At 65.4% G+C, this 23,437-nt stretch overlaps 1 protein-coding gene across 1 annotated transcript; it reads left to right on the top strand.

Moving 5' to 3' along the window:
• Positions 1-256: 256 nt before the first annotated feature.
• Positions 257-23,431, top strand: LMNA (lamin A/C; the record flags this gene model as incomplete). The annotated part of the gene is made up of 7 exons (XM_054179493.1): positions 257-682; positions 19,339-19,495; positions 19,619-19,744; positions 20,513-20,683; positions 21,415-21,540; positions 21,867-22,087; positions 23,302-23,431. Coding segments are annotated over exons 1-7 (1,281 nt in total), but the record flags the coding sequence as incomplete, so codon positions are not given.
• Positions 23,432-23,437: the final 6 nt, after the last annotated feature.

Below are 23,437 nucleotides of genomic sequence, written 5' to 3' on the forward strand. Positions count from 1 at the left end.
CATAGATTGCGATGCTCCCCCTCTCCCCCCAGGACCTGCCCACCAGGTCCCCCCCTATTTGTTTTCCCCCCAGGGATGCTTTTCCAGCCTTTTCCCAAGGAAAAGCCTGAGACTGATGCAAGTCTGCTGTCCCCACCCAGGCTCGGCCTAAACTCCTCCTCCTCTTCCTCCTCCTCCTCGCAGCTCCTCCTCCCCGTGCGGAGCCCGGCTGGGGATATAAGCAACTCCCTCAGGCGCCCCGGGGAGAGCCGAGACAGCTGGGTGGGTGGCGTGGCGTGGGGGCCAGCGAGCCGTGACCTGTGCCGTGTCCTTCGTCTCCGACGCCGGCCCCGATGGCGACGCCTTCGCAGAAGAGGAGCACCCGCAGCGGGGCTTCGGGGACCCCCTTGTCCCCGACCCGCATCACTCGCCTGCAGGAGAAGGAGGACCTGCAGGAGCTGAACGACCGCTTGGCCGTCTACATCGACAAGGTTCGGTCGCTGGAGCTGGAGAACGCAGGGCTGCGGCTCCGCATCACCGAGTCGGAGGAGGTGGTGAGCCGGGAGGTGTCCGGCATCAAGGCTGCCTACGAGTCGGAGCTGGCCGATGCCCGCAAGACCTTGGATTCGGTGGCCAAGGAGAGGGCTCGGCTGCAGCTGGAGCTCAGCAAAGTCCGGGAGGAGCACAAGGAGCTCAAAGCTCGGTGAGTGTCCCTCGGGAGGGTGTGCGTCTGGCGGGGGGGGGGGGGTGGGGGGGTGGGGAGGGGAATGGACTCGTCGGGGGGACTGTCACTGTCGTCGGGGGGACTGTCACTGTCGTCGGGGGGGACTGTCACTGTCGTCACGCTTGGCAGGGAGCCGGCGAGGAGGAAAAGGAGACCCGGAGGAGGCAGGGAAAAGAGGGAAACCCGTGACAGGCGCAGGAGAGTGCAGGGCAGGGACTGAGAGAGAGAGGGAGGGGGGCAAAAAAAAGTATCCCTGTGGCTGCCCGGCTTCCGTGGGGCGTTTTTCGGCTCGGGCTGTGCTTGGAGGGGCGTTGGGGAGCTGGCAAAGCTGGGGAGGGTTGGGGCTTGAGGGGACGCTCCCCGGGCAGGGTCTGCGGGGCGCTGGCGGCTCCTCTGCCTTCGTCATCCCGGAGCTATTCCGGCAGGCGCGGAGCGGGAAGCGGTGCCAGCCAGCTGGCTCCGTCCTGCCCGCAGACCTTGCTGCTCGCCCCGGTTTTCCTCCTCTGCCTCTGGCACCCCCTTGAACGACCTGCTCGGGTTTTTGTTCGCCTTTAACCCTCCCTGTGCCGAACTGCTCCCTGGAGGGGGGGGTGGTGGTGGTGGTGGTCCATGCAGGGGTTTCCCCTGCTTCGGGTCAAGCAAGGCTGGGACGACTCCTCCACCCCTTGTCTCTCTCCCTCTCCCCACCCTCCCCATCGCCTGGCTGTGGATGATGTGCTCCGGGTCCGTTTTGAGGCTCAGTTCCCCACCCGGCCCCTTCCCGTGGGGTTTTGGTCTTTGCCATCCCCGCGGGAGAAATTTCCCACCCCGCTGGCAGCTTGGGAGCCTCTGCCCCTTCCCCTCCTTGGGGGGCTGCGGCGGGCAGATGCCCAGCGTGCTTCTCCCTGGGCCGGTGCCACACGGCTGGGACTGGCTGCAGGGCTTGCCCCGGGGCTCAGCCAAGCCATGTGGCGCTGGGATGGTGTCCCTGTCACGCTCAGGTCCTTTAGCCCCGCTCCGCGGAAGGCACCAGCAGTTCCCTTTCCATCCTCAGCTTTGCCTTCGGGGCGGGGGCCGGGCAGGAGGGATTCCTCTTCCGCCCGTTTTCACCTTCTTTTTGCCTCTCCTGCACCGCCTCGTTGGGAGCCTGGACCAAAATGAGGCTAAAATTAACTGCTTCAGAAGCTGCCATAAATATTCTACCTCCAGGGCAGGGGCTCAGCCTTGCAGCCTCCCTCCCAGCTGTCTCTGAGCGCCGGGCGCTGGTTTATATTTAGCTCTCTTTCTGTTTCCCGTACGGCTCCGATCCTAGATAAGGCAGCGGGGCCGAGGGAGGAAAAAAAACCCCTTCGAAGAGGATTTGGGGGAGCTCCCCAGCCCCTTCCCAGCAGACCCCGAGCAGCTAGGAGCTGGGGAGAGCGAGGGCTGGGGCCGTCCCAAGGCTTTTTTGCTGCCTTATGCAAACCCGGAGCTATCTTGGCCGCGATCTTTCGAGGGCTGGAAAAAAATGCCCGGCCCGCAGCGGCGGCAGGGGGGGAAAAAAAGTGGGGTTAAGGTTTTTTGCTCTCTTCTGGAGCTGCTGGGTTTGTTCTATGTATTCCCTGCCGCTGGCAGATCCCCCTGAAAGAGAGTTTTGACTCCAGGGGGGGTTCCCCCAGCGCAGCTCTTGGGTCGGAGATGGCTTTCAGGGGAGTTTCTGAAGGAGTTTTGGAGGAGCTGAGTTGTCTCTGAGTCATGGTTTGGGCTGGGGGGGGGGGGGGGGGGGGGGGGCGGGGGGAAGAGAGTGGCTCCACCAATGCTCTTCATTCCTCCCTCTTTTGCCTTGGGCAGGGGGATTGAGGCCGCTTTCCAACCCCCAAACCCCCCCCCGCCAAGGGGCTGCAGCTCATCTGGTGGCGCTGGGCACCTCCTGCGTGCGGCAGCTTTGCTCCGGGGGGAGCAGAAATTGGCTGCCGGCTGTTGAGTGCTGCCCCCAGGGCTCTCAACGGAGCCCAGGGGTACCCTGAGCCTTCCCAATGGGGCAGCCGATGGAGCCCAAACCCTGTGGATGGGGCAGAGATGTCCAGGGGGTGAGGAAGGACCTGGGTGGCACTCTCAGGGTGGGGCACTCGGTGAGGACCTTGGCAGGGAGGCGCCAGCTCTACTCTGCCCATCCTGAGCCTCTGGGACACTCTGGGCTGCCTTGGGTGCTGTGACACCGTGGGTGGCAGCTCTCTGTGCCCCTCGGGGGCCCGGGGATGTGCCTGGGTATCTGCCATGGGGCAGGCAGCTCAGGGACCCTCTTATCAGTGCCCACAGCATCGCTGCTGCCGCCCCGCGGGGGTTGTCTCGCCGGCGCAGGAGGAAGGGCGGGAGGCAGGCTGGGGGGGTTGGGGGTGTCTGGGGAGGGCATTTCTGGCTGTGGGCACGGTGCCCAAGCTCTGTTGGCCTCGCTGGGAGGGTGAGGAGCTAGGTGCCCCATCGGGGGGTGGGGTGCAGGCAGCAGACCGGTCTCACCAGCTGCCGATGCAGTGGGGCAAGAGCTGCGCGGGTGGAGGAGGGTCTGGGCCAGCCTGGGGCACAGGTGGGTCGAGAGGTGCCCGCCCTGTGCCTCCTGCCACCCCACTGCCTCCTGCCTGCCTGCTCCTCCCTGCAGGCTGCACCCTTCCCCCTGCCTGCTCGCTGGCCGGGAAGGGGTTTCCCAAAGCGCCCAGCCCCAGCTCCTTGCACCTCGTCCCTGTGCAGCCTGGGCACTGCTGGTGCCCCAGGGACAGTGGACTCCCCCGCTCTGGGCATCTCTGCCAGGGCCTGTGCCACTCGTGTCCCCAAGGCCTGGGCTTCCCCAGCCCACTGGCGGTGCCAGGGCCACGCGTGAGGCGAGGCAGAGGGCGCGGCGAGGGCGCTTGGTGACTCAGGGGTGCTGGCACTGCCTGGCATCATCCCCTCCCAGGGTGTGGGGAGAGCCAGGACCAGCTTTAATTGCCACTGTCCCGGGTGTCCCTGAGCTGCATTCCCCAGGGGGAGGGCAGCCAGGTGGCTTTGAAGGGCACAGCCCAGCACCAGGCTGCAGCTGCAGGGAGATGCCCTGCAGCCTGGTCCTGCCCATCACCCCCTCCCCGTGGGCAGGCTCTGGGGTGCAAACTGGAGCCCCAGCCCTCGCCTTGCTCCACTCAGGAGGCAGCTCAGCCCAGCCCCTGCCTTAGGAGCCACCTCAGCCCAGACCCAGAGGCGTTTGGCAGCGCCGGCCCCAGTCCGGGCGGGGGGCACAGGGCTGTGTGGTTGTGGCCTCCATCCCCAGGGGATGAGCTCGGGCAGGGGGTTCTCCGTTCGCCGTTCCCACGGGCCGGGGGTGGCCGCGCTGTGGCCGCGCTGTGGCCGTGCTGTGGCCAGCTCCTTCCCCTGAAAAGAGGAAGGAGGCCCTCGTTAGCAGCTCGCCTGAGGAGCGATGGCTTCCTGAATTGCAGCCCTTAACCTGATTACACCTCGGTGCCTGGCCAGCGCCTGGGCTGTGCCTGCTCCTCCCCACATCTCATCCCAGGCCCTAATGAGGCAAAAAATTCCTCCCCCCGCCTCCTCCCTCCCTCTTCTGAAGGTCGTTGTGGGGAGGAAAACCTCAGCCAAGGGCAGGGCAGGCTGCAGGGAGAGTTGGGGTGAACCCCAGCGCCCTTTGCCCGTCGCCAGGTGAATTGGATTTGGTTTTTCGCTCCAAGCTGTTTTCGTTTCGGGGGAAGGAGCAGAAGAGGAAGGTCCAGGGACTGGGAAAGAAAGGGAGGGAAGGAAGGAGGGAAGAAAGGAAGGAAGGAAGGAAGGAAGGAAGGAAAAAAGGGGGGGAAAGAAAGAAACTGAAGGAAAGGAGGGAAGGAAAGAAAGAAAAAGGGGGGGAAGGGAAGGAAGAGGGGGGAAAGGGAGGAAGTAAAGGGGGAAAGAAATAAAGGGGGAAAAAGAAGGAAGTAAAGGGGGGAAAGAAATAAAGGGAAGGAAAGGGGGAAAAGGAAAGAAAGGAGGGAAGGAAAGAAAGAAAAAGGGGGGAAGGGAAGGAAGGGAGGGAAAGAAATGGAAGGAAGGGAAGGGTAGGAAGGGGGGAAAGGAGGGAAGGAAAGGGGGAAAAGAAATGGAAGGAAGGGAAGGAAGGGGGGGAAAGGAGGGAAGGAAAGGGGGAGAAGAAATGGAAGGAAAGGGAAAGAAGGGAAGGGAGGGAAAGGAAGGGGGGGAAGGAAAGGGGGAAAAGAAATGGAAGGAAGGGAAGGAAAGGAAGAGGGGGAAAGGAAGGAAGTAAAGGGGGAAAAGAAATAAAGGGAAGGAAAGGAAGACAGAGGAAAAAGAAAGGGGGAAAAGGAAGGAAAGGAAGAAAAAAGGGGGGGAATAAAGAAAGGAAAGGGGGGGGGGAAGCAAGGAAGGGAATCAAGGGGGAAAAGAAAGGGGAAGAAGGAAGAAAGAAAAGGGAGGGAAGGGAAAATAAAGGAAAACAACCAGAAAAAGAAAGGGGGAAGGAGGGAGGGGAAAAAAAAAGGCCCCAAACCTCCAACCCCAACTGTTCCTGGCCCCGGGGCTGGGCGCTGCCTCTCTGCCCCTGCGCTGGGAACATTTTTGCGTGGGGGTGCAGCTGAGGCTGCTGAGCTGCTTCCTTCCCCCCCCCCCCCCCCTCACCCCCACCCCCATTCCCCACCCCCCCGGCTCATGGAAAAACGCTGCCAGGCAGGGAACGGTTTGGATTTGCCCTTTGGAGCCAACAAAGAGCAGCTTGTACGGGGAGCAGGGGGCGGGGGGGAGAGCAGGCGACGTGGACCCCCCACCACCACCACACACACACCCCTCCCCACCCCCCACCCCCTCTCCGTTACCCCTTGGGGACCCTCTCGAACGTGCCGCCCGGCGCAGGGACCGACTGCCGGTGCCCAGCTCGGGAGGTGCCAAGGGGCTCCGCGGCTCCCTTGCGTCGAGGCTGAATACTTTGTGCCCTCCCCCGCTTATTTCTGGCGGGGGGGGGTTGGGCATTTTTTGGCCGTGCAAACAGCCCAGGGAAGCTTTTTTTTCCAGCCCCCCCCCCCCCCCCCCCCCCCCCCGGAGAGAGTTGGGTGGAGAGGGGCGGGGGGGGGGGGGGGGGGGAAAGCCTTCAGCGCTTTCGTTTTGTGCCTCTGCGGTCGCTGAGGTTCCCCCCGGCCCGGTCCGGCGGCTCCCGGGTGTCCCCCTCCGTACCCCTCCCCGGTCCGGCCCGGCGGCTCCCGGGTGTCCCCCACCCCCCCCCGCCCGGGTCCGGCCCGGCGGCTCCCGGGTGTTCCCCCCCACCCCACCCCGATCCGGCCCGGCGGCCCCCGGGTGTCCCCTACCCACCCCCGGCCCGGCGGCCCCCGGGTGTCCCCTACCCACCCCCGGCCCGGCGGCCCCCGGGTGTCCCCTACCCACCCCCGGCCCGGCGGCCCCCGGGTGTCCCCCGCCCCCTGCCCCGGCCCGGCGGCTCCCGGGGACCCCGTCCCCCCCGTCCCCCACCCCGCCCTGGGGTCCTATAGGATCCTCCCCCCCCGCGCCCCCGGTGAAAATCAGGAGCAGAACCTCGCAGCTGAGACACTGAGAAGCGAATTGGGAAGGGAAGTGGCCCCGGGAAGGTGCCCCGGTGCCAGGTGGTGCCAGGCTGCGCTGCCACGAGTGTTTGCCACTCACTTCAGCTGTCTGGAGCCCGTCGAGGCTTCCCCCCCCGCCCCCGGGCCCCAGCAGGAGCGTGGGAGCCCTTCCTGGCATGGGGAGAGAGTGGCATGGCCAGGGTGGGGCACAGGGAGCTGCTGCTGGCTCCTTACTCTGTGCCTTTAAGGGGCAGCAGGTTCCTGCCCTGGGAATAGATGCCAGGCACTGGGACAGGGTGCCCAGGGGAGTCCCCACCCCTGGAGGTGGCACTGGGACAGGCACTGGGACAGGGTGCCCAGGGAAGTTCCTATCACTGGAGGTGGCACTGGGAGAGGGTGCCCAGGGAGTTCCCACCCCTGGAGGTGGCACTGGGACAGGCACTGGCACAGGGTGCCCAGGGAGCTGCCACCCCTGGAGGTGGCACTGGGACAGGGTGCCCAGGGGAGCTCCCACCCCTGGAGGTGGCACTGGGACAGGCATTGGGACAGGGTGCCCAGGGAAGTTCCTATCACTGGAGGTGGCACTGGGAGAGGGTGCCCAGGGGAGCTCCCACCCCTGGAGGTGGCACTGGGACAGGCACTGGGACAGGGTGCCCAGGGAGCTGCCACCCCTGGAGGTGGCACTGGGACAGGGTGCCCAGGGGAGCTCCCACCCCTGGAGGTGGCACTGGGACAGGCACTGGCACAGGGTGCCCACAGGAGCTCCCACCCCTGGAGGTGGCACTGGGACAGGCATTGGGACAGGGTGCCCAGGGAAGTTCCTATCACTGGAGGTGGCACTAGGAGAGGGTGCCCAGGGAGTTCCCACCCCTGGAGGTGGCACTGGGACAGGCATTGGGACAGGGTGCCCAGGGGAGCTGCCACCCCTGGAGGTGGCACTGGGACAGGCATTGGGACAGGGTGCCCAGGGGAGCTGCCACCCCTGGAGGTGGCACTGGGACAGGCATTGGGACAGGGTGCCCAGGGGAGCTGCCACCCCTGGAGGTGGCACTGGGCCACGCTGCCCAGCCAGGGGCTGGAGGTGTGGGCATGGCAGCTGGGGCCTGGGTTCCTGGGGGGGTTGGGTTGGTTGTTGCTGGTCTCAAAGGTCTCTTCCAAGCCTCCTGAGGCTGTGGCAGGCAGAGGCCCCTGGAGCTCTCCTGGCCAGGGTGAGGCCTGGGCTGGAGGAGTCCCTGGGGGCAGGGGGGTGGGCACCAGCCTGGCTGGCATCGCCTCCTGCTGCCCTGCCAGCAGCAAGGGTCCCCATGCCCCATCCTCCTCCCTTTGCCTCTGGCTTTGCCACGCTCCCAGGCAGCTGAAGCTGAGGCCAGGAGGAAGTCTGCCTCACTGAGGGGGTGCCAGGGCTGGGTGCCCACCTGTCTGCCCCCCCAGCCCCTCCCTGCCCAGGCTTGAATGGCCTCAGTGTGAAGCTGAACAACTGCGAGGGGCTGGCAGCAGCTCCCCCCCAGCCCCCTGGCAGCTGCAGCCCTGCCCTGGCTCTGGGCCATGCTGGGGAAGCCTCAGTCCACGCAGCCCCAGCCTGGGGGGGCTGTGGTGGACCCCCTAAAGCTCCTCTGGTCCTGGAGGGACACCCCTGGGGAGGCTGCTCTAGGGTGGGGGTGGTGGAGTCACCGTGCTTGGAAGTGCTCAGGGTTGGCACTGGAGGGGGCATGGGGGTGGTGGGCATGGAGGTTGGACTCGAGGGTCTCACTGAGAGCTTTTCCTCCCCCCCCCTGCACCCCTCCAACCTTTAGGATTCTCTGATCCAAACCAACCTGACCTGGAGGGGTCCCAGGGATGGAGCATCCCTCCCACCCCTCTCTCAGGGCAGCCAGGGGGCATGGGGAGGGCATCAGAGGGGGGAGCCCTGGCACAGCCTCTGGGGGGGTTGTGGTGGACCCCCTAAAGCTCCTCTGGTCCTGCAGGCAGGGGGGGGCTGTGGTAGACCCCCTAAAGCTCCTCTGGTCCTGCAGGGACACCCCTGGGGAGGCTGCTCTAGGGTGGGGGTGGTGGAGTCACCGTGCTTGGAAGTGCTCAGGGTTGGCACTGGGGAGGGCATGGAGGTGCTGGGCAGGAGGTTGGACTCAAGGGTCTCACTGAGAGCTTTTTTTGCCCCCCCCTCTAACAACCTTCAGGATTCTCTGATCCAAACCAACCTGACCTGGAGGGGTCCCAAGGATGGAGCATCCCTCCCACCCCTCTCTCAGGGCAGCCAGGGGGCATGGGGAGGGCATCAGAGGGGGGAGCCCTGGCACAGCCTCTGGGGGAAGGGCTGTGGGTATGAAGGAGAGAGCCCCCGGGTGGGGGGGGGGCGGGGGAAGGGGGAGGGGAGGAGGTGGTTGCTGAGGTGCCCACAGAGAGGCCACAAACCCAGAGTGGGCTGAGGGCAGCTGTGCTGAGTCAGCTTCTCCCAGGGCTGATTGCAAACCAATTTCCTTCCCAAGGTGGTGGTGAAGGTGGTGGTGAAGGTGGTGGTGAAGGTGATGCTGCCTGTGGCCAGGGTGGTCCTCCCAGCTGTGATGCTTCTGTGCTGCCCCAGCAGGGCCTTATCAGTGCCTTATCAACATCCAGAGGCTGGGGAGGGAGCAAGAGGCTGAGGCCAGACTCTGCTCTCTGCCTTCCTGAGGGCAGCTCTGGAGGGCTGGGGCCAGGGCTGGGCTCCCCCTCCCCACTTGCAGAGGGCCTGGGGGGCTGCTGGGGGAGGGTCCAGGGGAGGCTGGGAAGGTGCTGAGGGGACCTGGAGCAAAGGCTGAGAGCTGCCTGGGGCTGAGAGCCTGGAGGAGAGCAGCCCCAGAGGGGAGCTGAAGGCTGGGGGGGGGGCAAGGGGCTGGGGCTGGCAGCTGCCCAGGGGTGCCCAGGGCCAAGGGGCACAGAGTAGAGCCCAGGAGGGGGAAAGTTCCTTGGGGAGAGGCTGCTGGAGGCCTGGAGCAGGCTGAGCCCAGAGAGGTTGTGGAGAGCTTCCAACCCCTCCCTGGGCACTGTGCCCCCTGGGGGGGAGCCCTGCTGGGGGCAGGGGGGGGGTGCAGGAGCTGCTCTCCAGGGGTTCCCTTCCCACCCCCTCCCCATGCTGGGAGGTGTGAGAGGGATGGGGACAGAGTTCCTCCCTGCCCACCCTTGGCTCTGCTTGGCTCTGGGGCTGCCTCAGCACAGCTGCTGGCACCGTGCCCTGCCCAGGGCTGCTGGCAGCAGCCTGAGCAGCAAACTGAGGCCACTCCTGAGGCCTTTGCATTCCTGCATCGGGGCTGAGAGTGGCTCAGGAGCAGCTCTGGAGGGGGGGAGGGCAGCTGAGAGTGGAGGTCTCTCAACCCTCTTGGCCAGGAGCCACCTCCAGCCACTTGCTCTGGCTCCTGGCTTCCCACATCCCCCTGGCACCACCCAGCTCAGTGCCCCCTGCCCAGGAGAGCTGCAGGCCAGGCTTGGCTGTGCCCTTTGGTTGGGGTTTCCTTGAACCCCACTTCAGGGACAGCCTTTGCCCAGGGAAGCCTCAGCTCTGAGCCCCCCCAAAGGGCCAAGCTGCTGCTGGGGGCTCCCCTCTGGGGCTGCTCTCCTCCAGGCTCTCAGCCCCAGGCAGCTCTCAGCCTTTGCTCCAGGTCCTCTCAGCACCTTCCCAGCCACCCCCTGGACCCTCCCCCAGCAGCCCCCCAGGCCCTCTGCAAGTGGGGAGGGGGAGCCCAGCCCTGGCCCCAGCCCTCCAGAGGTGCCCTCAGGAGGGCAGAGAGCAGAGGGGCAGCAGAGCCTCCCTTGCCCTGCTGCCCACACTGCCTGCCCCCAGCGGCCCCTTGAGGGCCTCCTTGCTGCCTCCTGGGCACCTTTCTTGCCCTCCCCAGCAGCTCTCCCCCCTGCTCTGTCCTGCTGCAGGAGGTTGACCTTCCCAGGAGCCAGGACCCTCCCCTTGCCCTGCTTCATCTCCCTCTGCCCCAGGGCTCTGCCCACACTGCCTGCCCCCAGCAGCCCCTCTGGGGGCTCCTTGCCCCTGGGGGGCACCTTGCTGCCTCCTGGGCACCTTCTTACCCCTCCCCAGGCACTGCCAGCTCCATCTCTGTGGAGCTGCTGGGGAGGGTCCTGCTGCAGGAGGTTGTCCCTCCCCGGGGGCAGGACCCTCCCCATGCCCTGCTTGCTCTCCTGGGGGTTCCTCTGCCCTCCCCTGCAGCCTGCCCAGGTGCCCCCAGCACCCCCTGCAGTGGCCTCCCCAGCACCCCCCACCTCCCACCAACCAACCTTGTGGCAGGGTAAACAGCTCCTGCCCTTATCTGCAGCCCTGCTGTGCCCAGCCTGAGGAGTGGCAGCTGGGGGCCACAGTCCCAGCCTTTGTTCCTTAAACAAATCCTGCTGCCCAGGAGCTTTGCCTGCCCTGAGCCATGCAAACCTGCCCTGAGAGGCTGCAGCTGGAGAGGAGGGAAGGAGACCTCCAGGCCTGCTCCCCACCCTTGGCTCCCATCCTGCCCATCCCAGCTGGGCATCATCAGTGCAGTGCCCCCAGCAGGTTCTGCCATGAGCTGGGGGTGGGCTGTGGAGCTTGGCCCTGGGAGGTGGCCTCAGCCCCTGGCTGGGTGCAGAGGGGGGAGGCAAGGTGGGCACCAGCTCTGCACGGTGCCAGTGGCATCTCCATCGAGCCCCAGAGCTGGAAGGGTTGGGAAAGGCTTCTGAGGTCACCCAGCCCAGGCAGCAGGGCAGGACTGTGCTGGGGACAGAGCTGGGAGCAGGGCCTGGGGGTGGCAGGAGCAGGGGAGATGGTTTGGAAGTGCCAGAGGGGAGAGGGCAGAGGAGGAGCAATTGGTGCTGCTGAGGCTGGGCAGAGCCTGGCCCAGGCTGCCCAGGGGGGGTTGGGAGCTGCCTCCAGGGCTGCCCCCAGCCCAGCTCAGCTTGGGGCTGCCCCTGGGGGGCTGCAGGGAGGAGCTCTGAAGGTCTCTTCCCACCCCTCCTGGGCTGGAATTCCACCTCTCCCTGAACCAGGCTCTGTCCCTCCCCAGCTCCTCTTCCCTCCCTGCCACCAACCCCACCGAGGACAACTGCAGGCAGACCTCCAGCCCCCTCCCCCTGCTCCCCCCTCAGCCCAGGCTGGGTTGGGGCTGCAGGGCTGAGCTCTGAGGGTTCCCTTCCCACCCAGCCCAGGGCTCTGGGGTGCCAGGGTTTGGCCACTGAGGGCTCCTTGGCACCGTGGGGCAGCAGAGCCTTGGGCTTTCCACATCCCCCTGCTCTGCCCAGGGGCAGCCTGAGGCTCTCCCCAAGCCCCCAGGTCCTGGGCTGGCAGAGCAAGTCCCTGCCTGTGCCTCTGCTGCTGAAACCTTGGCCCCAGAGGGAGGAGAAGGAGCAGGGTGGGAGGTGCTGTGCTGGCATCTTGGAGCTGGGGCTCCAAAATCTCCTCCCCCAGCACCATTCCAGGCTTTGGGGGGGTTCCCCCCCCCCCTCCATCTGACTTCTTTGCCCCTTGATGAGGGTTTAGTGGTGTCCTGGCACTGCTGGGCTCATGGTTGGGCTCCATGACCTTCAAGGTCTCTTCCAACACATCCTGGGGGTACCTGCTGAAGGATTTCCCCCCCCCCCCCCGGCTTTCATTTGGACTGAAGGGCATCAAAGGGCCTGGGGGAGGAGGCCAGAAGCAGCTTGGGGCACCTGGAGCCTCTCCTCTCTCCTCTCTCCTCTCTCCTCTCTCCTCTCTCCTCTCTCCTCTCTCCTCTCTCCTCTCTCCTCTCTCCTCTCTCCTCTCTCCTCTCTCCTCTCTCCTCTCTCCTCTCTCCTCTCTCCTCTCTCCTCTCTCCTCTCTCCTCTCTCCTCTCTCCTCGCTCCTCTCTCCTCTCTCCTCTCTCCTCTCACCTCTCTCCTCTCTCCTCTCACCTCTCTCCTCTCACCTCTCTCCTCTCTCCTCTCTCCTCTCTCCTCTCTCCTCTCTCCTCTCTCCTCTCTCCTCTCTCCTCTCTCCTCTCTCCTCTCTCCTCTCTCCTCTCTCCTCTCTCCTCTATCCTCTCTCCTCTCTCCTCTCTCCTCTCTCCTCTCTCCTCTCTCCTCTCTCCTCTCTCCTCTCTCCTCTCCCCCAGCCTGGAGCCTCCCAGCAGAGGGCTTCCAGCCCTGCTGTGGCTTCCTCTGGCCCTGCTCCAGCAGCCCTGTGCCGTGCTGGAGGGCTCCCGAGCTGGGCACAGCAACGCTCCCAAGTGGGACCTCAAGGTCCCTGCTTTGCCCTCTGAGCTCCCTAAAGGAGAAGCAGCAAACTCCTGCCCAATTACACCTCCCTCTCCCCACCCCTCCCAGCTCTGAACCCCTCCCTGGCAACAACCATCCCCACTTCAAAGCCTCCCTCCTCCTCCTCCTCCTCTTTGCTGGTGCTCAGCCCAGGCCCCAACGTCACTGCTGAGCTGGGATTTCCATTTCCAGCCCCTGGCAGAGGCTGGGATGAGTCACAGCCCCAGGATGGGGAGTGAGGGACATTAGGACTCCCCAGCCCAGCCTGGGCAGCCTCAGGCTTCTCAACAGCCTCTTTTGGGGGGGGCCTGAAACCTCCTTTCTGGTCTTTCAGGGCTGAGGAAGAGCCACCACAGCCAGCAGTTGCTTTGGGGGGGTCCAGAGGAAGGAGGAAAGGAGCCCAGAAAGCTTGGAGGGGGTGCAGAGGAGGGAGGAAAGGACCCCAGGGAGCTTGGGGGGTCCAGAGGAAGGAGGAAAGGACCCCAGAAAGCTTTGGGGGGGGGGTCCAGAGGAAGGAGGAGAGGACCCCAGAAAGCTTTGGGGGGGTCCAAAGGACGGAGGAGAGGACCCCAGAAAGCTTTGGGGGGGGGTGCAGAGGAGGGAGGAAAGGACCCCAGAAAGCTTTGGGGGGGTCCAAAGGACGGAGGAGAGGACCCCAGAAAGCTTTGGGGGGGGGTGCAGAGGAGGGAGGAAAGGACCCCAGAAAGCTTTGGGGGGGTCCAGAGGAGGGAGGAAAGGAGCCCAGAAAGCTTTGGGGGGTGCAGAGGAGGGAGGAAAGGACCCCAGAAAGCCTTGGGGGGGTCCAGAGGAGGGAGGTTCAGCCCTGGGATGCAAGGGAAGCATCCTAAGGATGCCAGATCCCAGCTCCAGGAGGGGAGGACAGCTCCTGGGGGATGCCACCAGGCTGTCCCCTGCTCCACGTGGAGCTGAGCAAAGCCCTCAGCACCACCCCCCTCCAGGGCTGTGCGTGCCAGGAGCGTGCCAGGAGCTGCTCTGGCTCCAGGAAGAGGCTTTTGGCAGAGGCTGGGAGCAGTTTCCAGGCAGCCAGCCAGGGCCCAGCCCCGGGAAGGGCAGCAGCAGCCTGGCAGGGAGCAGCCCCAGGGTGGGCAGCAGGAGCAGGGCAGGGATGGTGCCTCCCCCTACCCTGGGCTGGCAGCCTGGGGGCAGGGTTGGGCTCCTCGGTGCCAGAAGGACGTTGAGGGGGGTGGGGAGGGCTGGGGAAGGGGCTGGAGGTGGGGAGGCTGGAGAGCAGGAGGCTGGGGGGAGACCCTCCTGGCTCTCTGCAGCTCCCTGGGAGGAGGCTGGAGCCAGGCTGGGGGCTGGGCTCTGGTGCCCCAGGGCCAGGAGCAGGGGAGATGACCTCAGGCTGTGCCAGGGGAGGTTCAGCTTGGCCTTGAGGAGCAACTTCTGCCCTGCTAGAGTGGCCCAGGCTGCCCAGGGGGGAGGAAGAGGAGGAGGAGGTGGTGCTGGAGCCTCCATCCCCGGAGGGGGTTCAGGGGGTGGCCGTGGGGCGCTCGGGGGGGGGGGGGGCCCTGGCACGGGGTGGATGATCTCAGAGGGCTCTTTCCAAGGGCCAGAGCCCCATGGGGCTGCAGGGCAGGAAGCAGCCCTGGGCAGATGTTCTGCTCCCCCCCCCCCCCCCCAGCTCAGCCCTGGCTGTTTACAGCTTCCCTGCTAGGCGACCGCCGGGGCCGGGGCCTGGCACCGCCGCCGGTGAGTCAGGGGCTGGGAGAAGCGGCTCTGCCACGTTCCCAGCGCCCCAGCAGGCAGCTCCCCTCCCTGCACTGCCTCTCCTCACGCAGCCTGCGATGGGGGGAAGGCCTCCCTGGGGTGGGGGGGGTGGCTCTTGGGAAGGGGAAGTTGGTTCTGGGATGAGAGGAGTGGTCCCTGGGATGGGGAAAGTGGTCCCTGGGATGAGGGGAGTGGTCCCTGGGATGGGGAAAGTGGTTCTAGGATGAGGGGAGTGGTCCCTGGGATGAGGGGAGTGGTCCCTGGGTAGGAGAAGTTGGCTCTAGGATGAGAGGAGTGGTCCCTGGGATGGGGAAAGTGGTTCTAGGATGAGAGGAGTGGTCCCTGGGATGAGGGGAGTGGTCCCTGGGGAGGAGAAGTTGGCTCTAGGATGAGAGGAGTGGTCCCTGGGATGGGGAAGTTGGCTCTAGGATGAGAGGAGTGGTCCCTGGGGAGGGGAAAGTGGTCCCTGGGATGAGGGGAGTGGTCCCTAGGATGAGAGGAGTGGTCCCTGGGTAGGAGAAGTTGGCTCTAGGATGAGAGGAGTGGTCCCTGGGATGAGGGGAGTGGTCCCTGGGGAGGGAAAAGTGGTCCCTGGGATGAGAGGAGTGGTCCCTGGGATGGGGAAAGTGGTTCTAGGATGAGAGGAGTGGTCCCTGGGATGAGGGGAGTGGTCCCTGGGATGAGGGGAGTGGTTCCTGGGGTGGGGAAAGTGGTCCCTGGGATGAGGGGAGTGGTCCCTGGGATGGGGAAAGTGGTCCCTGGGATGAGGGGAGTGGTTCCTGGGGAGGGGAAAGTGGTCCCTGGGATGAGGGGAGTGGTCCCTGGGGAGGGGAAAGTGGTCCCTGGGATGAGGGGAGTGGTTCCTGGGGAGGGGAAAGTGGTCCCTGGGATGAGGGGAGTGGTCCCTGGGATGAGAGGAGTGATCCCTGGGTAGGAGAAGTTGGCTCTAGGATGAGAGGAGTGGTCCCTGGGATGAGGGGAGTGGTTCCTGGGGTGGGGAAGTTGGTTCTGGGATGAGAGGAGTGGTTCCTGGGGTGGGGAAGTTGGCTCTAGAATGGGAGGAGTGGTCCTTGGGATTGGGGGGAATGGTCCCTGGGATGAGAGGAGTGGTCCCTGGGGAGGAGAAGTTGGTTCTGGGATGAGAGGAGTGGTCCCTGGGGTGGGGAAAGTGGTTCTAGGATGAGAGGAGTGGTCCTTGGACGAGGAAGTGGTCCCTAGGATGGAGGATTGGTTGAGCCCTCGGGCGGGGGGGATGGTCCCTCGGGCGGGGGGGATGGTCCCTGGCAGCCCCAGGAGCAGCCTCCTGCAGCCCCAGGCTGCTCCCTAAGCTGCATCCCAGCGAGCTTTGGCCTCTTGGGGGAGGTTGGCAGCTTCCCAGCAGCCTGGCAGGGCAGGTGCCCAGCACCCCTCACCCACCCACCCCCACCCCCCCCAGAGGCTCTGCCTTGGCTTTTCCCAAGGGGAAGGCCTTGGATCTGCTGGGATCCTGGGATGGGATGGGATGGGATGGGATGGGATGGGATGGGATGGGATGGGATGGCAGAGCCTTGGGGAGGGGAAGCTCTCAGTGCCCCTGGGGACCAGCCCTGGCCCTTGCTGAAGCCACCAGAGGCTCCCTGCTGGCTCTCTGGCCACAGCAGCTCCAACTTTCCACCAAGGTTTGGATTTTTCTGGCAGCTCTGCTGCAGTTTTTCCTTTCCTTTCCCTTTTTTTCCCCTCTCTCTCCTCCTTCCTGCTTAGAAAAGCTAAAAATAAACCATCTGGAGGCCACTTTCCCTCTCCCCTCCCCTCCCCCCCAGCCCCCATCCATCTTTCCTCCCGAGGCCTTTGGTGGTTCTCCAGGCTTCGGTACCTCCCTGGCTCCTTCTCCTCCTGCCTTCACCGAGAGGTTTACAGCCAGGGATGGAGGGAAGGGTGGAGGGGCAAATCCTGCTGGGTGCTGAACCTGGCCCTGGAGGGTGGATCTCAGCTTCCCTTTGGGCTGGAGAAGGGTTTGGGATCTTCTAGGCTCTAGCAGGAGGATCCTGCAGGGAGGAGGAGGAGGGTTTGGGATCTTGGAGGCTCTGCCAGGAGGATCCTGCAGGGAGGAGGAGAAGGGTTTGGGATCTTGGAGGCTCTGCCAGGAGGATCCTGCAGGGAGGAGGAGAAGGGTTTGGGATCTTGGAGGCTCTGCCAGGAGGATCCTGCAGGGGGGAGGAGAAGGGTTTGGGATGTTCGAGGCTCCAGCAGGAGGATCCTGCAGGGAGGAGGAAAAGGGTTTGGGATCTTCTAGGCTCTAGCAGGAGGATCCTGCAGGGAGGAGGAGAAGGGTTTGGGATCTTGGAGGCTCTGCCAGGAGGATCCTGCAGGGAGGAGGAGAAGGGTTTGGGATGTTCGAGGCTCCAGCAGGAGGATCCTGCAGGGAGGAGGAGGAAGGTCTGCACTCATCCCCTGGCTGAGGGCAGTGGGAGCCAAGCAGCTGCCAGGGGAGGTTATATTTTTAGCCCAGCACCAGCTGGAAGCTGCAGGGGAGAGGGAAAAGAGGGAAGTGAAGGGAGAGCCAAGCCCTGGCCGGCCTGGGGCGGGCATCACAAGGGGCACTGGGGGGGGGGGGGGGGGTGGCACAGGGTGGGGCTTGGAGGCTGCTGGGGGGGAGGGGGGGAAGCAGCTGCCGAGGGAGGGAAACTCAGCTCCAAGAGTTGCTTGCAGTGAGCTGAGCAGGTCCCGGATCTGCTGCCGGCCGGCCGGCGTGTTTGTGCCGTGAGTCACTGCCACGAGAGGGAGTGGCGGGGACGGGAAGGACCCGGAGTGGGATGGACCCAGCCTGGGGTGGATGGGAAGGACCCGGAGTGGGATGGACCCGGCCTGGGGTGGATGGGAAGGACCCGGAGCGGGATGGACCCAGCCTGGGGTGCATGGGAAGGACCCGGAGTGGGATGGACCCGGCCAGGGGTGGATGGGAAGGAGCCGGAGTGGGATGGACCCGGCCTGGGGTGGATGGGAAGGAGCCGGGAGTGGGATGGACCCGGCCTGGGGTGGATGGGAAGGACCCGGAGTGGTGGCTCCGGAGAGCCCTGCCGAGGAGGGGGACTGGAAGGCGGCAGGGACTCGGGGGTGGGGAGGTCCCAGGGCAGCTCCTCCGTGCTGACCAGGACGGGTCAGGAGGTAGAGAGAAATGCAGGCAAAGGAGGGAAATGGCCAAGGGAAGAGCTTCCCACGGGGGGGCAAGGCTGGGAACCTCGGTCCCTGCTCGTCCTGCAGCCCTGGCTCCACAGCCCTGGCTCCACGTCCCTGCTCGCCCTAGAGGTCAGCTCCTTTCTTCTCCGGGGGCCCAGGGTCCTGAGCCCCAGTTTGTTCGAGGGTCCTGAGCCCTGCTTTTCCAGTAAACGTCCCGGGGCGCTGCCCCCTTGCCCCTCCCGGGGGGCGCTGCCCCCTTGCCCCTCCCGGGGGGTGCTGCCCCCTTGCCCCTCCCGGGGGGTGCTGCCCCCTTGCCCCTCCCGGGGGGTGCTGCCCCCTTGCCCCTCCCGGGGGGCGCTGCCCCCTGCCCGTCCCGGGGCGCTGCCCCCTTGCCCCTCCCGGGGGGGTGCTGCCCCCTTGCCCCTCCCGGGGGGTGCTGCTCCCTTCCCCTCCCGGGGTCCTGCTCCCAGCCCACGCTGGGGTCCTGCTCCCTGCTCCTCTGCCCCCCCTGGCCAGGGGGTTTGGAGCCCTCTCCTCAGCCTCCTGCCGCTGCCATCCCCCCACTGCCCATGGCCGGATCCTGCCTCCAGGGCAGGCTCAGCACCCTCCCTCGCCCCAGCCCCTCCCTGCCGTGCCCTCCCCTCGGGCTCACGGCATGGGCAGGCACCCAGGCATGTGCCCCCCACGCCGGCGTGTGCCAGGCGCTCACCCACGCTCCAGTGCCGCCGCAGCTGGCACCGGGCCCCCTCCCCCCTCCCCGGGAAGTCCAGCAGCCACTTTTGGGGGAGGGGAGGTGACAATGTCCACCAGGAGCCAAGCAAGCCTGGCACTGGGTGCCCACAAGGAGGAGCAGCAGAGCTCTGCCTTTTGGAGGAGCCTCGGGTGGCATTGGGGTGGCTCCGGTGGGGTCAGGCTGGCCCCTGGTGGCCTCAGGGCTGTGCTGGGAGGAGCAGCCTTGGCCAGCTGCCAGAGGGGGGCAGTCGAGGGGGGGGAGGGGGGCACAGGGAGGTTGGGGCTGGCATGGGGGCTCTGAGGGCACTGGAGACCAGCAGGGGTGCTGCAGGGAGCTGGCACTGCTGCTTGGCACCCACCGAGTGACAGCAGTGGGGAGAGGTCGTGGGGGAGGTTCAGCCCTGCCTGGGGCCAGCTCCTGGCTCTTGCTCATTGCTTGGTGCCACCCCTGGTGCCCCCTCATTGCCTAGTGCCACCCCTGGCCCAAGCTTATTGCTCAGTGCCACCTCTGGTGCCAACTCATTGCCTAGTGCCACCCCTGGTGCCCACTCATTGCCTGGTGCCAACCCTGGTGCTAATTCATTGCCTAGTGCTACCCCTGGCCCCAGCTCATTGCTTGGTGCCACCCTTGGTGCCAATTCATCACTCGGTGCTACCCCTGGCCCCAACTCATCGCTCAGTGCCACTCCTGGTGCCAATTCATTGCTTAGTGCTACCCCTGACCCCAGCATATCACTCAGTGCCAGCCCTGACCCCAGCTCACCGCTGGGTGCCAGCCCTGACCCCAGCCCATCGCTGGGTGCCAGCCCTGACCCCAGCTCATCACTCAGTGCCAGCCCTGACCCCAGCCCATCGCTGGGTGCCACCCCTGACCCCAGCTCATCACTCAGTGCCACCCTGACCCCAGCCCATCGCTGGGTGCCAGCCCTGACCCCAGCTCATCACTCAGTGCCAGCCCTGACCCCAGCCCATCGCTGGGTGCCACCCCTGACCCCAGCTCATCACTCAGTGCCAGCCCTGACCCCAGCTCACCGCTGGGTGCCAGCCCTGACCCCAGCTCACCGCTGGGTGCCAGCCCTGACCCCAGCTCATCACTCAGTGCCAGCCCTGACCCCAGCTCATCACTCAGTGCCACCCCTGACCCCAGCTCACCGCTGGGTGGCACCCCTGACCCCAGCTCACCGCTGGGTGCCAGCCCTGACCCCAGCCCACCGCTGGGTGCCAGCCCTGGCCCCGAGCCGGCTGCCCAGCGCCGCTGAGCCGTGCCCCCCCGGTGCCTTGCAGCAATGCCAAGAAGGAAGGGGACCTGCTGTCCGCCCAGGCTCGCCTGAAGGACGTGGAGGCCCTGCTGAACTCCAAGGAGGCCGCGCTCTCCACCGCCCTCAGCGAGAAGAGGAACCTGGAGACCGAAGTCCGGGACCTGAGGGCACAGGTGGCCAAGGTGAGCCCTGCCAGCCCCCTCCCCACCACCACCCCCACCCCTCCCCGGGGTTCTCTCTGGGTGGTGGGTCCCAGCTGGCACCTCCTGCCCTGCTTCTGACCCCTTTGCCCCCGCGGCTGGCAGCTGGAGAGTGCCCTGGGGGAGGCCAAGAAGCAGCTGCAGGACGAGATGCTGCGGCGCGTGGACGCCGAGAACCGGCTGCAGACGCTCAAGGAGGAGCTGGAGTTCCAGAAGAACATCTACAGCGAGGTGGGCACCAGCTGGGCACGGCCCCCCACTGCCCCTGCACCCCCCCCAGTGCCCTCAGGATGTGCCATGGCCCCCCTGCCCAACCCATCTCATCATGCCCCCTACACCCCAACCCATCTCACCATGCCCTCCGTGCCCCTGCACCCCCCCGGCACCCTCAGGGGATGCCATGCCCCCCATGCCCAACCCATCTCACCCACACTCCAGGGGGTCACATTCCAGGGGTCCCTTCCAAGCCCCTGACCCCCAGGGGTCCCTTCCAAGCCCCTGACCTCCAGGGGTCCCTCGCAGGCCCTGACCTTCAGGGGTCCCTTGCAGCCGCTGACCTCCAGGGGTCCCTTCCAAGCCCCTCACCTCCAGGGGCCCCCCGCAGCCGCTGACCTCCAGGGGTCCCTCGCAGCTGCTGACCTCCAGGGGTCCCTTCCAAGCCCCTCACCCCCAGGGGTCCCTCGCAGCCGCTGACCTCCAGGGGTCCCTTCCAAGCCCCTCACCTCCAGGGGTCCCTCGCAGCCGCTGACCCCCAGGGGTCCCTCCCAAGCCCCTGACCCCCAGGGGTCCCTTCCAAGCCCCTCACCTCCAGGGGTCCCTTCCAAGCCCCTCACCTCCAGGGGTCCCCCGCAGCCGCTGACCTCCAGGGGTCCCCCGCAGCCGCTGACCTCCAGGGGTCCCTCGCAGCCGCTGACCTCCAGGGGTCCCTTCCAAGCCCCTCACCTCCAGGGGTCCCCCGCAGCCGCTGACCTCCTGCGCGCTGCTGCTGCTTCCCCGCAGGAGCTGCGGGAGACCAAGCGGCGCCACGAAACTCGCCTGGTGGAGATCGACAACGGCCGGCAGCGAGAGTTCGAGAGCAAACTCTCCGAGGCCCTGCAGGAGCTGCGGAGCCAGCACGAAGCTCAGATCAGGCTCTACAAGGACGAGCTGGAGAAGACCTACGCGGCCAAGGTGAGCGGCGCCCACCCCCCGCTGGCCCCTGCCGGCCCCTGCCCAGCCCTGCCCCGCATCCGGAGCTGCTCTCCGCCCCTCTCCCCCCTCCTCCAGCCGGCTCCTCCCCGGAGGGGTTGGGGAAGTTGAAGTGGGAAGAGGTCTTTGAGAGCAAGTTCAGCCTAGGTGGTCCCACTGCTGCTCCTGAGCCCCCAGTGCTGAGCCCTGGTCCTCAGCACCGTGGCCATGAAGCTTAGAGATGCCTCCAGGGATGGGGACTCCACCACCACCTCCCTGGGAAGCCTCTCCCAGTGCTTGAGCAGTTTCTGCCAGTGCTTGAGCAGCTTCTCCAGTGCTTGAGGAGCATCTCCAGTGCTTGAGCAGTGCTTGAGGAGCTTCTGCCAGTGCTTGAGCAGTGCTTGAGGAGCTTCTTCCAGTGCCTGAGCAGTGCTTGAGCAGCTTCTCCCAGTGCTTGAGCAGCTTCTCCCAGTGCTTGAGGAGCTTCTCCCAGTGCTTGAGCAGTGCTTGAGGAGCATCTCCCAGTGCTTGAGCAGCTTCTCCAGTGCTTGAGCAGCTTCTCCAGTGCTTGAGGAGCATCTCCAGTGCTTGAGCAGCTTCTCCCAGTGCTTGAGCAGCTTCTCCCAGTGCTTGAGGAGCTTCTCCCAGTGCTTGAGGAGCTTCTGCCAGTGCTTGAGCAGTGCTTGAGGAGCTTCTCCAATGCTTGAGCAGCTTCTCCACTGCTTCTCCTCCAGCTGGAGAACGCCAAGCAGTCAGCTGAGAGGAACAGCAACATGGTTGGAGCTGCCCATGAGGAGCTGCAGCAGACTCGCATCCGTGTGGACAACCTCTCCTCAGAGGTCAGCCAGCTGCAGAAGCAGGTGAGGCAGCACCACCCCCACCCAGGAAGGGCAACCCTCCAAGGTCACCTTTGTCCAACCCCCCTGCAGGCAGCAGGGACACCTCCCAGCTAGAGCAGGTTGCTCTGGGTCCCACCAAGGTTGACCTTGAATGTCTCCAGGGGTGGGAGGGCAACCAAGGAGAGGTCTTCTGGGTGTCCTCCCAACCCCATCCCTGGGCACCCAAGGGGCTCCTCTGGGTGTCCTCCCAACCCCATCCCTGGGCACCCAAGTGGGGGTCTTCTGGATGCCTTGCCCTTGCCAGGGGGTGCCCCCAGGTGCCCCCTGACCTCCTGTGCCCTCCGCAGCTGGCGGCCAAGGAGGCCAAGCTGCACGACCTGGAGGCTCTGCTGGCCAGGGAGAGGGAGACCAACCGGCACCTGCTGTCCGAGAAGGAGAGGGAGATGGCCGAGATGAGGGCCAGGATGCAGCAGCAGCTGGATGAGTACCAGGAGCTGCTGGACATCAAACTGGCTCTGGACATGGAGATCAACGCCTACCGCAAGCTGCTGGAGGGCGAGGAGGAGAGGTGAGCCTGGGCCCTGCCCCAGCCTGCCCTGGAGACCTTCTCTGCCCCCATCCCTCCTCCTCCTCCTCCTCTCCTGCATGGAGACCTTCACTGCCCCCATCCCTGCTCCTCCTCCTCCTCTCCTGCATGGAGACCTTCACTGTCTCCATCCCTCCTCCTCCTCCTCCTGCACAGGCTGAGGTTGTCCCTCAACTCTTCCTGCTTCACTGACTCCATCCTTCCTCCTCCTCCTCTCCTTTACAGAGACCTTTACTAACTCTATCCCTCCTCCTCCTCCTCTTCCTCCTCCTCCTGCACAGGCTGAGGTTGTTCCTCAATCCTTCCTCTTTCACTGACTCCCTTCTTCCTCTCCCTCTTCCTCCTTCTCCCTCTTCCTCCTTCTCCCTCTTCCTCCTTCTCCCTCTTCCTCCTTCTCCCTCTTCCTCCTTCTCCCTCTTCCTCCTTCTCCCTCTTCCTCCTTCTCCCTCTTCCTCCTTCTCCCTCCTCCTCCTTCTCCTCCTTCTTCTCCCTCCTCCTCCTTCTCCCTCCTCCTCGTTCTCCCTCCTCCTCCTTCTCCCTCCTCCTCCTTCTCCCTCTTCCTCCTTCTCCCTCCTCCTCCTTCTCCCTCTTCCTCCTTCTCCCTCTTCCTCCTTCTCCCTCCTCCTCCTTCTCCCTCCTCCTCCTTCTCCCTCCTCCTTCTCCCTCCTCCTCCTTCTCCCTCTTCCTCCTTCTCCCTCTTCCTCCTTCTCCCTCTTCCTCCTTCTCCCTCTTCCTCCTTCTCCCTCTTCCTCCTTCTCCCTCTTCCTCCTTCTCCCTCTTCCTCCTTCTCCCTCTTCCTCCTTCTCCTTCTCCTTCTCCTCCACAGAGACCTTCACTAACTCCATTCCTCCTCCTCCTCTTCCTCCTCCTCCTGCACAGGCTGAGGTTGTCCCCCAACTCTTCCTCCTTCACTGACTCCATCCCTCCTCTTCCTCCTCCTGCACAGGTTGAGGTTGTCCCTCAACCCTTCCTCCTGCACTGACTCCATCCTCCTTCCTCCTTCTCCTCCTCCTCCTCTCCTGCACAGAGACCTTCACTGACCCCATCCCTCCTCCTTCTCCTTTCCTGCACAGAGACCTTTACTAACTCCATTCCTCCTCCTCCTCTTCCTCCTCCTCCTGCACAGGCTGAGGTTGTCCCCCAACTCTTCCTCCTTCACTGACTCCATCCCTCCTCCTCCTCCTCCTCCTGCACAGGTTGAGGTTGTCCCCCAGCCCTTCCTCCCACAAAGGCTCCTCCAGGAGCCACCTCTCCACCTCGGGCTCCTCCAAGAAGAGGAAGCTGGAGGACAGTGAGAGCAGGACCAGCTTCTCCCACCACGCCAGGACCAGC

Source organism: Dryobates pubescens, unplaced genomic scaffold (genome assembly GCF_014839835.1).
Source record: "Dryobates pubescens isolate bDryPub1 unplaced genomic scaffold, bDryPub1.pri scaffold_66_arrow_ctg1, whole genome shotgun sequence".
Classification (NCBI taxonomy): domain Eukaryota; kingdom Metazoa; phylum Chordata; class Aves; order Piciformes; family Picidae; genus Dryobates; species Dryobates pubescens.